Source organism: Ambystoma mexicanum, chromosome 12 (assembly GCF_040938575.1).
Source record: "Ambystoma mexicanum isolate Mex_15411 chromosome 12, UKY_AmexF1_1, whole genome shotgun sequence".
NCBI classification, from domain to species: Eukaryota; Metazoa; Chordata; class Amphibia; order Caudata; family Ambystomatidae; genus Ambystoma; species Ambystoma mexicanum.
In genome coordinates, this window is record NC_090936.1 from 881,229,640 (window position 1) to 881,246,660 (window position 17,021).

The following is a 17,021-nucleotide window of genomic DNA, read 5'->3' on the forward strand; positions in this document are numbered from 1 at the left end:
ATCGCCTTTCTTGGCGGTGCCACCGTGCCACGGGGTACCTCCAACAAGGCTGCCTCGAAAGGCGTTGACGTAATGGGCGTCGACGTCGAGCGCGGCGCCGACAGCTTCGACATAGGCCTCGAGGGCAGAGCCCCGAGCGTGTCTCTCGACAGCCTGGGCGCCGATGGAGTCGACGACTTCCTCGGAGGCAGGGCCTCAAGAGAGTCTGTCGACGACCTCGGTGCCGCCGGCGTCGATGTCTTCTTCGAAGACTTCACAGAGTCTCGCGGTCTCGATGGCGTCGAGGACCGGGACCTGGAACGGGCATGCCTAGAGCGACCATCCTTGTCTGACCAGGACCGCGAAGGCGCCCGGTGGTTGCGACGACTGCTCGAGCCAGAAGGCGGACGAGCAGCGTCTCTAGCGCGGTCTCGACCAGCATCCTCAGACGGCGCGGTCGGACCGGAGCCCTGCGATTGAAAAATCGCCAACATCTCCTTTCGGAACGAATCCCATTGCTCCGGAGTGGAATGCTTGTTGGGACAAGCTACCCGCTGCCGGGCGGAGTCCTTGGAAGAGGAATGGGAAGGCGACCTGTGATGGTGCTTCCTGGAGTGCCTCGAAGAGGCAGAGGAATGGCGGGACCAACTCCCAGACCGAGAACCCCCAGACTCACGACGACGATGCGGAGAGTCACCCCTCGAATCGTCCGTCAAAAGACCAGTGGAACGCGACTTCCGGGGCTTGGTCACCTTACCGACCGACCGCTTCTTTTTACGCTCCCGCAAGGCCTTCGAAGTGAGCGATTGGCAGTCGACACAGTCGTCCGTATCACGTTCCTCCCCGAGGCACCAGAGGCAAGCTTCGTGTGTATCGTCAGGGACATCTTGGACCCGCAAACCCGACACTTCTTAAACCCGGACCGCGGGGTGGAAGAAGCCGAACCCATCATACCGATTTAGCAATGAAGAAACAGGTTCGAAGAACCGAAAGAACAGGATTCAGTAGAATGGAGGCACGCCGAGATCTCCGAAGCAAACACGTTCGTGGAAAAAACGGAACTGAGGCTACGGGCATCGTGCGTCCTACTTTTAACATCCGGTGACGTCGGCTCGACGGAGGCCCTCGAGGACAGCGTATCGATGTCATTGACGCAGGCGCCGAAAGATTTTCCGAAGCAGCATAGCTCTGGTGATTACTGTCATAGATATGGAATACGTTGGAGGACCCAATCCCCTCGAATGATAGTTTTGTACCAATGACCGAGACAAAATTCTTGGCACCTAGTGAAACAAATATATCATGCATGCACCCACACCATCTTGTATTCCTCTTGTATCCCTTTGCCATGCAAAGGGGAGGACAGGGCAAAACAATATATGTCTGGGCAGCAACAAAACCAGTGGACCACAATCGAAAATCACAGTGCGTTACTTGTTGGCAGACTGTAGTACCTGGGGCTCATTACTGGTCAAACATGGAACACACTGTGAATTTTAAATCATATTGGGTTAATAACATTGCTAAAGAAAATACGAGCGGCATTGGGCATAACGTTATCAAACGAGCCCACGTTTATACTGAAAATAGGCCCCACAGTATCCTGGTCGAGCAGCACTTCAGCACTGCCCCGTTGCCTGACAAGTCAGTTGGTGCCTAGATAGGCACAGTGATGGGTTGTCACTTGGGGATGGGTTCACGCTAAATTAATAACTTAATAAAAAGTACTTATTCAGGAATTTCAGTCAATTAGCAGGATGTTAAGTACTGCTGAAAATAGAACTTGCCCTAACACAACATTCATTCTGTAAATAACATACAATCAAAAAAGTTCATGAAGTGACATTTCTAGTGTATATGCTCTGCAGACAACTTTTTTGTTTTGATGTACTTCTTTTAAGACTTGGAAGCAGTTTTTGTGTTGTACTTCGATCTGACATTTTGGGGGCTCAAATAATTGCTTTGGCCAACAATAAAAGCATTGATATGCGCACATCTTCAATTGGGTGACGCGATGATGCTTTTCCTGATCGAATCTGGAGGGGCTAGGGCATTGCAGCAAGATATCACCACGCAGGGCCGAATCTAGACTGGAAAGACTATAGTAATCTAGTTTGAGTCCAAATCCTTCTGTTAGGGAACAAATAGGGTAGAATGTCAAATACATTTCTAAAATGTAGGCTTGCGATCCACCGCCCCCCCTCCCTCAAGCTTTTACAAACAATTAGAGTAGACATAAGCATGAAAAATGCAATTCCGGTTTAATCCAGGAAGAAACAGTAGTTCACTTTATACAGTTGTGCCCCTTAGAAAGGAGAGAGAGATATCTGAAACAGCTACTAATAGCAAGTAGAATTATGTCCGCAACGAATGATATATCCTTCTGTAAGATTGCCAAAGAGTGCAAATCAGGTTAAGAGTGTGGCTCGGGGCGTGGCCAACGGGCAAGCGGTGCAGACGTGATTTCTCGTCGCTCCCATGCTGCCAGCCCGATCCTGAGCCCATCCTGCTTGAAAACTGCTTGCGAGATACCCCAAAAATGCTCCAGTGAAGCGCGGAATATCGACCTACCACAACACAGCACTGCGGAACGTAATCGGTGTGCACTGCGGGAGTTACACCGTTTGAAAGCGATAGACAACCGCTCCGGGGAGAAAGCACACAAGTTGGCCGCCAAGTCTCCAGAATAGTGGTGGAGCGAGGTAACTTGCGTGGGAGGAAAGCCACCCCCAAGAATCAGCTGTCCCCGACGGCGCTGACACCAGGAGGCGGACTGGACACTGGCCCCCAGCTGCCAGCGCTGTGAAGCGAGCGAGGAGGGTCCGCGACTGCCAGCCGTGGTGGAGCAACAAACCCGTACTACGCGGCGAGTGGAGCCCGCCCTGGGGGAAAGATCCTTCCTACGCCTCTGCACAGTTGCTGGAAATGGACAAGATCTGAGGGGTTTAGAGGTTCAGACAACCCTGGCAACACTCGGTGGTGCGGACACCTCCCGCGGCGCGGGCCTGCCACTTCGCCATCTCAGTAGCGACGTCCCTCGGAGCTACAGAGGGCGCCGCCTGGAGCGACAGAGGGGAGAGAGTGAGAGCCCAACCTGGCGGGACCCTTCCCTCGCCACTACTCAGCGGCACGAAACAGACCGGACCTGAGGCCCGGGGATGCAAACAACATCCGCACCATCGAGACCCGGCAGCAAGGACACCTTCTACGACGTGGGTGCTCCGCGCTGAGAGCCCGCCATCTCACCATCCGCCACAGGCAACACACAGGATCCCAGGTCCGTGGGTGCAACAACACCGGCAGCACCGAGGCCCGGAGGCACGGACATCTCCAATGGCACGGGTGCTCCGCTCCATTTAGCGTAGAGTGCCCGCCATTGCACTGTCGCAGCGACAAACGTCCCTTGGAGCTGCAGAGAGCCGACGCCAGGAGCAGCGGTAAGAGGGAGGTGGGGAGACAGATTGAGAGCAGTGGTTGCGGATGTGGATCGGGGTTCCTACCCGCTCTACGATCATACCAATAGTGCCACATGACTTGATACGATTTTGTGCGCTCATACTAGCATATCCACACGGATACCCTCTAACATTGCACTACGTCCCGCAATAAGTTGAAGAGACAACATTATCAGACTTATATGGTAATGAACTCTGGAGACTCTAAAACTGCGTCACCAAGGGAGCTTAAAATTCACCGGGCTCCACGGAAAGAGCACGAATACCCAGCAAACACCTAGTAGACACTAAATGTGCTGGACAGTGGTGCAATACATACATAGGCTGTTGGCACCTTAGAAACTCGTACTGAGCACAACAAACAGCAATGTGTGATACCTTCATTCGCCCCTGCAGGGCAGTTGCCAAGATCCTAGGACCTGGGAAGCAAGCCAGTGGAAGTGCAGGTGGCGGGATCTGAGGGGGTGAATACGACTGCACTCACAGCCCTGGGATCTACAGGCAGTCTCATCATAAGAGGCAACAAAAAAGAAGGACCCCGCTCGGAGTACCCCTCCATTGGACTCCATGATCCAGTAAAATATAGAGCTTTCTGAGTCGTACCCAAGAACAAAACTGTGGAAACCCCCTCCTCGCCTCCCCCTCCTCCTCCTCCTCCTCCTCCTCCTCCTCCTCCTCGTCGTTCTATGTGACGGAGGGAATCCCCAGACTACCGAAGACACCGAACCAACATGGGGAAAGACAAACCGAGGAAAACTTCCACGCAAAGCAGGATAGATCAATACGCAACACCACCAATATCCCACTCACCGGAACGCCCAGCATTAATTGAACCTGACAATATGGAGGACGGCATCTCCCTCAGAGATGTGATGAGTGCCTTTTCCAGCTCCAGAACGTCAATGGAAAAGAAAATGGATAGCATCGGCGCTGACGTGTCCCTACTGAGACACGACCTACAGAAACGGACCTCGCAAACCGGCGAGGCCGAAGCACGTATCTCGGAAGCGGAGGACAGCCTAAGAGGAGTCAACAGACACATGTCCGGCATGCTGGACCGCATCAAGATCCTGGAAGCAAGGGTGGATGAGGGCGAAGGGAGATCAAGGCGCAACATCTGCATTCTTGCCCTCCCTGAGAAGACAGAAGGAGCAAGTGTGGAGCTATTCCTCGAGGAGTGGCTCTCTGACATATATGATGCGAAATCCTTTTACAAATTCTTCTCGATTGAGCGGGCGCACTGCATTCCATCCGGTAAGGTCATACCAGGCGCTCCACCCCGCGCAATCATCGCAAGATGTTTTAACTACAGGGACAGAGATGCTGTACTGCAAATGGCAAGATCGAAAGGATCCATCACTTACAATGGGTCCAAAATCGCTTCCTTCCCCGATTTCACCAGGGAAGTGCAAAAAGCGCGGCAGTCCTTTGACCCACTCAAAAAACGGCTACAGGCAACGGGCACAAAATACGGCCCGATCTTCCCTGCCCAGCTCAAAATATTCCATAACGGAACTACAGTACACTTTACAGACCCAAAAGAAGCATGGAACTGGGCAGAGAGGCACATAGCAGGCGATTGGGGTAACAAGAGGAAAACAGGGGGCGGCCGTAATGGACCTCATCCAGAGAGACCTCCAAACGACAGACCCCAACAACAAGAAATGCTGCCGCAAGGACACGAGTAACAACAAATAAGTAACGACCAAATAACATGTGTGCTGCACACTGAAGTGTAACGGAGCCTAAGCTCCAAACGGAAGCATAAATAGCAAAATACATAATGGCTGGCGGCCAAACCGGAGCCGCCCCCCCCTCGGACAAGGAAGCATCCACTCAGTGGATAATCAGTTTTGTTTTCATTGGGATACTCACTCAGCTGCGGTTAGCTGAGGTTTATAGTTGAATGTTCGGGCGGCAGATGCTTCGAGTTGGAAGGAGTATAGGGTGGGGGGAGGGAAGTTTGTTGTACGATGGTTTTGTTAAGAGAGGGGTCCAAGGTCCATATCCAAATCACTTTGCCACAACACCACCAATAAATGTCACATGTACACGGTGCTATAAGCCAGGGTCCGACCCTTACTCCCCACTAAATGGCCTCCACTAATGCAGAATTCAGAACCCTACGACTCCTAACCTGGAATGGTAATGGGATGGGAGGCGGGATTAAGAGGCAGCTCATCACACAGCTCCTAAACCGGCACACACCAGATGTAGCCTTTTTAACTGAGACCCACTGGGCAGGTACCACATGCGGTGTGTTCAAACGCATGAACTACAGAGTTGCAATACATGCGGGGTTCACCACAGGCTCTCGTGGGGTACTTATATTAATACATAAACGCCTGCCTCTGACCATGACACGGGTGATCCAAGACACTAGTGGCAGGTATACATTCATCTCAGGAACACTTTGGAACCAGACGATATCCCTGCTCGGAACCTACTCGCCACCAGCATTAACACATTGCTACAGGATATTACACCTTTGATATCGGGAGATAACTCAGATCTATTGATAATTGGGGGCGACTTCAACGAAGTTATGGAGGTGGGGATGGACCGTTCACACCTAAGGGGAAGAAACCCCACTACCCAAACCAAATTACCAGCGTTTGCCACGGCAATGGGGCTGCGAGACGTATGGCGGGACCTGCACCCGGGCACGAGGGAATACTCCTTCCATTCAGGGGCACACGCCTCTTTATCGCGATTAGACTACTTTCTGCCAGGGCCGGAGATCCACAGAGCCGCAACGGCAACTTTACTGCTGCGCGGCATATCAGATCACTCCCCCCTGTTAATTGAGCTCAACATGGCTAAACCCCGTCCGCCTCCCTCCTGGCGCTTAAATAATTACTACCTAGGTCTCCCAGACTTTCTGGAACAAATACAGGAAACGACTAAAACATACTTTGAGTTGAACATGGGTTCGGTGGACGAGCCCGGGATTCTATGGGAAGCGCTCAAACCGATGTTGAGACTAGAAATCCTGTCATGGTCGGCTGCACATAAAAAGAAATATCAGCAAAAAGTAACAGAAGCCGAAGAACAAGTGACACAGGCTGAAATAAACCATCTGGCAGCAGTCCAACCGGCAACAAATCAAGCATTAATACTTGGCCAAAAACGTTTACAAAAGTGGCACTAGATAATGCTAGACAAGCGCATATGACAATGAGAGCTAGAATATATGAGACCGGTGATAAAGCCGGAAAAATGCTGGCGTGGCTGGAAAAACGTGAAATAGGTAGCAACCAGGTTAGAGAGCTAAGATCAGAAAGCGCTGAACCCTTACAGACCGACTGAGATATAGCTGAGGGCTTCGCAAATTATTATGTGGAGCTTTACAAGCCACCCACACTCCCCATCAATAATTCGGTATTAAATGACATAACCCTCCCCAGACTCGACACAGAACAGCAGGCTCTACTAGAGGAAGATATTACGGAAGAGGAATTGATAGCGGCCATGTCGGAACTCCTAACAGGGAAACACCAGGGCCTAACGGACTCCCGATTGAGATGTGGCGTAAATTGGGTACGAACGAAATTGGCCCCCACCTACTACGAATGTTCCAACAATCCAAAGAGCAGGGATGCATACCGGCAGACCTCCGGAAAGCCATGATAATTGTAATCCCCAAAGCAGACAAACCGCCGGACCTCTGTAGCTCATATCGACCAATTTCACTTATAAATAGTGAAACCAAAATATTAGCAAAAGCGCTGGCCAACCGCCTACAGCAGGTCATCACAACACTAATCCACCCTGACCAGTGCGGCTTTATGCCAAAACGATCCACCCGCATGAACATTCACAGACTACATACAGTAATAGAGAATGCACCCAATACTCGAGATCCCCTGGCCGTACTGGCGATTGACTTTGAAAAGGCCTTCGACTGTGTACTGGGAGGCAATCTGGGATGAGATGGGTACAACTCCTATATGAATCCCCTGAGGCACAAATGAGGGTGAATGGGTGGCCATTGCGCACCTTTAAGCTGGGGAAGGGTACCAGACAGGGGTGCCCACTGTCCGCCATGATATTTGCCCTGGCCATAGAACCATTAGCACAGGCACTGAGAACTACACCGGCCTGGCACGGTATACAATGGGTAGGCGGGCGGGAGGATAGAGTCTCCCTATACGCGGATGACCTGCTTCTTTACTTAAGACCCACACCTCGACTGCCCTGTGATTGTAGACCCACTAGAGAGCTATGGTGCTTTCAGCGGGCTGAGAGTAAATTGGTCCAAATCAACTCTGTTCCCAATAGGATCCACGACCTTTACATTACCAGCCAATTGTCCCTTTCGCTTAGAAACTGAACAGTTTAAATACCTCGGCATCCAGATTACTAACGACCTAAACAAATATGTGATCAACAATCTTCACCCGATAACGACCAGATTCACGGAAGATACCAGACACTGGGTCTCTCTTCCATTGACCCTACTAGGTAGGGCAGCGTTATTCAAAATGATGGCTCTCCCACGGTTTTAATACATACTACAAAACGCCCCACGACACATCCCAATGAAAGAATTCAAAAAGATAGATAGCGCACTGAGGAAACTCCTTTGGAACAATGGGTACCCACGCATTGCACTGAATACTCTGCAGCGTTCCATATGGGAGGGAGGAATAGGGCTACCCCGCCTACAGTCCTACTACTGGGCCAGCCAATTGGCCTTGGTCAACGACTTACTGCATGGGGACACCACGTTGCTACATAATAGACTAGGAAGCATCAGAGGACGTGACAGACCCCAAACTGAACTTCTATACAGAGTAATAGGCAATTCAACCCCACAGACTATGCATTCGCACATGGCCCGAGTCTGGAAAGATACACACAAGTTCCTGGGATGGGAAGGGAAAATCACCCCGCTACAACCACTGTGGAACAACAGAAATCTACCTGAGATAAATAAGCTCCCGAGGTGGCGCACATGGTTACAACACAATGTCAATACAGTGGGCGATATTGTGGAGGGGGGTAGATAGGTATCCTTTGAAACCCTCGAAATCAGGTTTCACCTCCCAAGCACTGAAAGGTTCCGATATCCGCAGATGCGGCATGCCTTGCAAACACACCTCTCAGCTCTGGAAGACATAGTTGAGGCACACATCGAGACTAAAGTAACGTCCACCATGTACAATGTAATTACTTCCTTTGCCACTACCGAACTAACCAGCCTGAAAAACAAATGGGAAAGGGATATAGGGCCTATACAGCCGGAGGACTGGGTGGGTGCCCTTATGTTCCCGCGGGAAGTGGCCATTTCGGCCAGACTTAGACTTATCCAGCTAAAAATATTACACAGGATCTACTACCCAAGGGTGGCGTTATATCAATGGGGGAAGAGAACTGATCCACACTGCCTACAGTGTAAGAGGGAGGAGGGAACTTTCTTCCACATACTGTGGGGCTGCAACCATATACAACAGTACTGGCAAAAATGTTGCGATGAACTCTCGCGGGTAATGGGGAGAACAATACACAGAGACCCGAAGCTATTCCTGCTCGGGGTGGAAGAGGAGGGAGAAATGTCCAAATAAGAGAAACTGCTCCTATCAACGACATCAGCAATAATTAAAAGGAACATTGCACAATTGTGGGGCTTGGAAATAACACCACAATATGAACAGTGGGTGACCGACGTCAACATTGGCATTGCAATGGAACGAAGGGTATATACAGCCAGGGGGTGCCCGAGGAAGGCAGACAAGATATGGAACAAATGGGAGGAGGTCCAATGAAAGACTGTATTAACATGTATAATGGACGTTAAGGCATAGTGTACAAAAGTAATCCAATTTGGCACTTAGCAAGTGATATAATGGACATTGCAGGCCCTCTCCTCTTTTTCTTAATTTCTTTTTATTCTTCTTTCACCTAACCAAGCATTGTTTTATTGGTCATATAGGTGGAATGTTTACATGAAGAATGTATGTTTTATGATGTTAAGCTGAAAAACCAATAAAATGTGATATCAAAAAAAAAAAAAAAGGAGTGTGGCTCGGTTTTTATAAGCAGCCTGGAAAAAAACGAATAAAATATGCATCCACGCTATTGCATTAGGGCGACTGTACTAAATGTAGCCACGATTTACGCAGGAATTTCTTCCGCAACAGCTCATATAGTGAAACTAAAGAAATAGAATATCCCATATTATTATAATTTTCTGATATGGTCAAACATATCTGCGTGCATTTTATTCTTTTATGGAACTTAGTCTAGGCTCGAGTCGAGCCAATTAAAATGGTCTTTCATTATTATGCATTTGGTTGAACTCTTAAGAGCAGAACCCTGTATCCAACGTATGCATTTGCACTAAGTACATTAGGACATTAGCGATTGCTTCTTTTTAAATACTTGAAAATGTTGTCTTATGTGTTTTAATCGTTGGGTCTAATTGTGTTTTGTAAATTGCGATAATTTATCATTTATAGCCCTGATTTTAAGCTGTGGTAACAAATGCTGCTATGAAGTAGAATAGGTATGGTGAAGGGGGTGGCGGCAGAAGATCAGTACTTGTACAGATCAAGCATGCCAGCATGAGTGACGTGTGGGTGTGTGTGAGGGCAGTGCAGGAGGTATTTTGTGCTAAGGATGCTAATAGGGAAGCAGGGCGGCGTGTCGGAACACTAGTTACCCGCGTGCAGGGTGGAAACTCATGAAGTAGGGAGGTATTTCCGGCCATTGGGTACATTTTGTGGTAAAATAGACATCCCCAGGACGGTCACCTCACCTCCTGCGCTGCTGGTCACATTTGAGATGGGCAATTGGTTGGCAGTGAGGCCATACCCAACAAAGTCATGGTTGCCTTGATATTGTTTCAAAGAGGCCAGACACCTCAAGCTGTTCTCGGGTCCTCTGTATTTACTCAATCTCTATGTGCTTGCAGGCGGCAAGTCATCTGCAGTTCTATAGAATGTAGAAAACACAGCTGTGTCGGTATCTGTAAAGAATCGAAAACGAAATCACGTGTCCATTTCCCCATCCTCCTTACCTGTATAATCTCTTATAGTCGCAATGCCACTACTTGACTTGCCACACAGTGCTTCTAGCTTGAACTCGTTTTCTGTGCAGCTGGGTAAACCTGTAACTAGGTAGCGGCTCTTCCTGGTAGACCCATGCAGCTTCTCCCCCACAAAGATATGAACAAAATGATACATAGAAGGTTCGGTCCAGGAGAGGGAAACACCATCCGAGGTTCTTTTATGCGCCACCCGGATGGTTTCATTGGGACCTGGACAGAGAAAACAGACTGTCATCAAGAGGTCAACTAAACAAAACCAGCATCGTTTCCATGACTACTGTGATCATCTAATACTATACACTATTGTGGCAATAGGAGGATTTCCATTTTTGTAAATAGTTAACTACTTAGGATTACAACTGCTGTGCTGTACATTGCGAATCATTGTAATACTACTTTCCTTGCATACTATTAATGGCTCATGTGTTGGGCTATGAAAGCCTGCCAGGCAGCTTTTGTAAATGGGAAACCAGAAAAAGAGCAAAGGAAAATCTGCACTGAACTCAAAATTGGCCCGAGAGAAAACGATTTCCAGATACACATTTGAGAGTACTTTATTTTTTTTTTTTTTTTTTTGAGTCAGAAATCTGAAAAAACAAAGCATTTTTGGGATAGTCGCTCTTGATCATGGACCTTGGAAACCCATAGCTCCACATATCAAGCTAACCTAAGGACGAGACCAGCCTTACTTCAGTCTTCCCATACAATGCTGGACGTTTATAGACAGCAGTGCAAAAGGCCTTAAATGCATTATGCAATCGTAGATTTACAACACTTGTTTCAACATACCCAGAAGTAACATGATTTTACAAAAAAACTCGAAAATAAGCTTTTTTTATTCTTTGGCTCATGTGGTGAGGGGGTTGGGGGAGTGACAACTCACTTACTGGACAAGGGCATTTGGAAAATGTATACACTTGCATCAGAACTTTGGCCATGTCCTTACGCACTCCTACTGTGCCGATACCAGTTGTCCATGATGCAACAGGATGTGCCATTGGCTCTCATGCCATCATTCAGATTTTGCAAGTGTAAGGTATTAAAGAGAGCACCTTTTCAGGAATACAGCTCGTTTATCCAATGCACTTGTTTTGTTAACTTTAACAGTTGACTCTGCAGTGTGATGTAAAAGAAATGCAGAGATATAATACTGTTTGTTGATTAACTGCCATTTCAGATATGACCCCTGTCCGTTTTTAGTGCAAAGAGAACATGCACACTGAGACGGACAGCACCTTTTCCCTACACAAAGCAATGGTTGACAAACTAACACAATGGTTGTGTTGGAGCCATTGATGTTGCATTACACTGATTGCTCAATGTACTAGTGACTATGCAACAGGTTGATCCGATACTTTCATAACACTATCAGGTTGTTATCTGTTACATTGTAGTGAAACGTGGGGAAAAGTGACATTAAAATGAAATCATTCACTAACTGGTATGCATTTTATTTGATACATTGTGGTGAGTATCTTATGAATTACAATGACCTTTGGATTGAACAGCGAATGAGCACAGTTGAATGAAATTCATAATCTTGATTAGTTTACTGGATGATATTGCCCGTTTAAATAATTTGAACTGGTAATCTCGTTTCACGGTTTGCGTTGCCAGGAATGTAGTTATAAGACTGCACCAATTCCCTGAAGAAGAGTTCTCGAACCAAAATATGTTGCAACAGTTCCTTATTTAAATTTGATAAATGTGCTGGGTATTTGATCGACCCACCTGTGGACTTGTGGATGTATGAACATCTCTTGGATTGCTAAAAAGGGTGTTCCAGTGGTGCTTTTACTGTATGAATTAAATGTCCATTATCCGTTAGCTGGATGGGAAGTATGGAGTAGAAGAAACAGACGAGAAGCCACTTGGGATGTCCCAGCCTTTTTATAATTTGTTTCTGCTGTGCATATCACTAGACGGTAAAAACGCTGAAAAATAATTTCCAAATAGTTTCGACTAGATCCATTCGTTCACCTAAGGGGTTTTTGTGCTGCTCAGGAAACAAACCAAAAAATGTTTGTGGCATTTGTCTAGAGACCTGTGGACCCACCCTCCTACTTGGTCGGAATATCCATAGACAGCACCCTGAACTCCCTGTCCACACAACCACAGTCTGCACCCTGTAAAATGTGCTCTTTGTCTGCCTCCTGGCCCTCTTTTCCTACCCACTCCTCGTATTCAGCAGATAGCTGCTGGTATGTTGGGGCTGCAACAAACCATTCTAAGATACTGTAACAAAAACTTTCAAACTATAATCGCAAGATCAATACACTGTGTAGCTCGCAAGTCGGTGGGCGATAGAGAGATTTGTGTTTTCCATAACTTACTGGGGTAACAATCAATTATTAAAAAAAAGGATATAAAAGCAGATTTAAAAATACTGTTTCTCAAAAGATTCTTTTACACATACTGTCTGGCAAAAATGCAAATGTTGACTTCCCGGTAAAAAGCCACTTGAGTGATTAAATGTACCCAAAGATTCACAGCATGACTATGCATGCATGAGTATATCCATTAAACATGGATGTTCTGTACTTCATTCTGGTAGCTGTTGCCCGCGGCTTCGCTCGCATGGGTTTTGGTACAATTGTTTTTAAAAAAGACATGAGGTTTTTTTGTTCAAATTGTACGGAATATAATTTACAGGTTGATGTCTTAATGTAATAAGCAACTTTATTGCAGACGTTAGTCGGGGCCTATTGGCAACAAGGCAAAGATAGTTGTTCCATTGATGTGCGTCCAGAAATAGTTTTGTGTTCCAATTACAAACAATGACAGAGACAAAATAATGACCATGACGTCTTTGGCATCTGCAACCTACAAAAAATCTATGAGTACTTCTTTGTAAACTACATTAGTGGTTCTTCCTTCAGGTGCTAGGATTACCAGAGAGCTAGGTGGGCTCACTCTGGAACAAGCCACATACAATTGCCCATGCAAGAAGCAGTATCGCCACAACATTAAAGCCAGCGTGTTCCATTTTTAAAAGTTAAGAAAATTATGGCTCTTTTATATGGGACAATTGTTTGGCAATGTTCGATGCTTCATGTTCTCTGTGGAGTGGCAGAAGCAGCGTCTGCATCACGTACACATTTTGCTATGGCTAGAGCAACGCATTTCCCCCAAAAAGATCCATGTTATCTGTGCTGACATTCCTGACCCTAATAAAGATCCTCTTTACGGCATCGTAAAGTCCAACATGATACATGGCCTCTACGTAAGCGTAAACCACAATTCGACCTGCATGAAAGGCAGCAGCTGTAGTAAGAGGTACCTACAACCTCTCCTCAAGGACTCTCAAACAGGAGATGACGGATACCCACAGTATCGACAAATGTCTCCATCGGACGGTGGCTTCATCATGGATATCAATGGTATGCAGTTAGACAACTGCTGGGTAGTACCTCATAATCCCATGCTTTCACATAATTTCAATGCACATATTAACATGGAGTACTGCATCTCCATTAAATCTACAAAATACATCAGCAAGTACGCGAACAAAGAGCATGAATTTATTTTAGTGATATCCATATCTTGAGAACTACTGTTGGGAGCAAGAAAGTTGGCACGTAAAGTTCCTTTATAATGAAGATTTAAAATCTCAATTGTTACTTTTCAAACATCTTTGGTTTGTGAGACATGGGTATTCTTTATAAAAAAAAAAACAAACACACCCACCCCTTTTCCACCTCCCTTAACTGGATTTTTGGAAAATGGTAAAACACGTGTTTCTCTGTTTTTGAAGAATCGAAATATCAATTTTCACATCTGTAACATCTTCGGTTTTTGAGATGTAGATATCCTTATAAAAATAATTCAACCCCCCTTTTCACCCACGTAGGGACGGAATTTCCAGAAATCAATCCTTAGTGGGTGCCTATGTCATGAAAACAACGTACCTTCCAAATTTCACGTTCCTAGGTTAAATGGATTGATCTGGGCGCAGATGAGTCAGTAAGGACTTCTTTTAAATATATAGATTGCAGTATTGGAGGCTGCACATGTGAGTTTTATCTTATATGGTGATTATGCCAGACATACGATAGCATTATTGGGGCATTGGAGGCTGAACTTGACATAGGAAATATAGAAACAGGAAAAACGGGCCACTTCACCCTTAAGCAAGTTTACTAAGGAGAGGTACAACTTCCACAAGCAGGTCTTAAATATCTGATAAATTAATCCACTTTTTAATTTTATACAAAATAATGTAAAAACATTGGTATGTCACATGGAAAACAAAATACTCAGCAGTAACTGCTCACTATTGAGTATACACCGTAGAAAAGATCACTACAACGTTCTAGGCGAGGAGATGGTGTTCACCTCGAGGGGTTAGTACACCAAACTGTGTGAAAGGGCAGTTTTGAAAACAGAATATAAACTTTGAAATATAACAAATAGGTCACACGTTCCACGTTCTATTGTATCGAACATCTACTCAAATGTAGTATGTTTAAACAGACTCAGGGCTGTTTTGTTGATGGAAAACTTGTTGCCTATCAATAAAGGGTGGTATATCTCACAGTACAATAGCGTGATTCGCTGCGACTCAGGAATTGAATTCTGGAGGGGACAGACTAGCAGGCAAATGGTATCTAGTCAAACAGAACATCAACATACTGTGTTTCGGCCCCACATTTAAGATCTGTCCGTCCTGGGAAGTTCTTGAACAAAGTAGGCGAGGGCCTTTGTCAGGACCTGGAATTTCTTTTGGTGTGGACGTAAATCTAGGAGACCCCGTTTTCCTAAAAAAAGAAGGACAAAACGAATTATCACTGGCCTGAGAGACCTTCAAGTGTTGTTGTGGAGTAAGTTGTAACTAAGGCGGACCTTTGTCTTAATGTAGAACCTGTAGGACTATGCCATTTCTTGTCTTCGTCCTTTAGTTAAGTAAAGTTGGTATCTACCGCTTAATGAAAGAAAACTACAGACATTAAGTATGTTATGAACTCAATCGCTTTCACATCAAAATGTGTACCTGAGTTTTACCACTCATCGGACTCTACTGACCTTGGGTTATGGGCCTGTAATTCTTCAGGCTTGTAAAGGCATGGCCGCTGCTTGTGACCATTTCTTATTGAATATGCTTGAATATTTGTTAATTCACGGAGTCCATAGATCAAAGAGAACATGTATATCCTTTATTGAATAGTAGCTGTCCCCGGCCACGCGTTGCTGAGGCTCAGTCTGGTTAAATGGAAAAGAAAAAAGAGAAAGCGCACGTTTCTAGTATGTTTAATTTCACAATGCTTGTGGGTAGTTTTTAATGGCTCTGGCAGTTCTCCAAGTTGAGGCAGTTTAATTTTCCTGGTGGCGCAACACATTCCTTTAGTTTCTTCATTACATTTCAGAGCCTTCCAATAAGGACACACTTCAGTCATGGTGCCAATGAGAACATGCCGGCTCAAACTATAATCATCAGCTGGGTTGCACCGGAATGCAAGGCGATTGTAATCGCGTGTTTGCTGAGCACGGAGTCGTGTTTGACGCTGATCTGCCTTTTCTTATTGACGTCTTTCAGCCACTCTCAGCCTGTCGATCGTCGTGCTCGCAACTGTGCACCCTGAAGTCTGGCTGCACGTCGCTCTGCTGCTTCCTCGGCACGTATTTGAGCCAACATTGAAATGGAATCATATAATATTTGGTATAGCGTGTGTTGCGCTTACGTCCAACAAATGGCACTGTTTTTCAGAATAAGCATGTTTTTACCTGTCACAGGTGTGACATCTATGTCTAGTACGCATATAAAAACACGTGCCTATTCGAATGCAACGTTGTCAAAATTTCAAAGCAATCTGTGAAGAACTTTCAGAGATTTAAGATTTTGAACAAACGAACATTTACATTTTTATTTATATATATTCTGCATGTCGTACTAGTGGTAAGGCTTCCAAGTAAACTTTAGTTTAAATGGTTCGTTTATACTGCGTGCACGCTGCTAATGGACAACCAGGCCTCTAGCTTATTTTTTAGGCGTCGTAAAAAGAAAGGCCATCTATCTGCATATTCCAATTGGTGGAGGTGGTCAACCTATACATTATTTATGGCAGGCATTTAAAAAGGATCTTAAGCAGACGTCTATTCCTCAATTACTATTGCTCGGTTAGCGTTGTATGGCAGCACATGCCCAGGAGAGCCGAGTCTTACTCAAATTTATGATGCCCGTTACTTTTTTAAACAAAATATAGGGCCATGCAAAAGGGACACTAGGTCTGACTGTCCGCATGCATATTCGCAAATCCTTTGATAATGCGCTCACACAGAGGTTGAACATACCTTCTAGGTTCTTGAACCGCTGCTTGCTATGTACACGTCTTGTTTGGTGAGCGTGCGATAGAGTCAGCACAAGTTATTTAGCTATGGCATGCGGACATCGTTGTGGTGCTTATGGGGAAGTTCTAACACCTCATCTGCCAGTGTGACAACATGGAGGCCATCTTAGTGTAGGAGTACCATCACTGAAAAACAAAGCACGTAACCATAGTTGTTTCGCTGTCAGTGAAAAGAGGGCCAAGAATTAGATC

General features: G+C 46.1%; 1 protein-coding gene across 3 annotated transcripts in view; it reads right to left on the reverse strand.

Moving 5' to 3' along the window:
* Nucleotides 1-17,021, reverse strand: part of LOC138513069 (uncharacterized) — a 1,355,028-nt gene that overhangs the window by 705,287 nt on the left and 632,720 nt on the right. For all 3 annotated transcript variants that reach the window (XM_069627754.1, XM_069627753.1, XM_069627752.1), the window contains exon 9: nucleotides 10,456-10,695. In XM_069627754.1, the coding sequence (XP_069483855.1) occupies nucleotides 10,456-10,695 (240 nt within the window). The remainder of the gene's footprint in view (nucleotides 1-10,455; nucleotides 10,696-17,021) is intronic.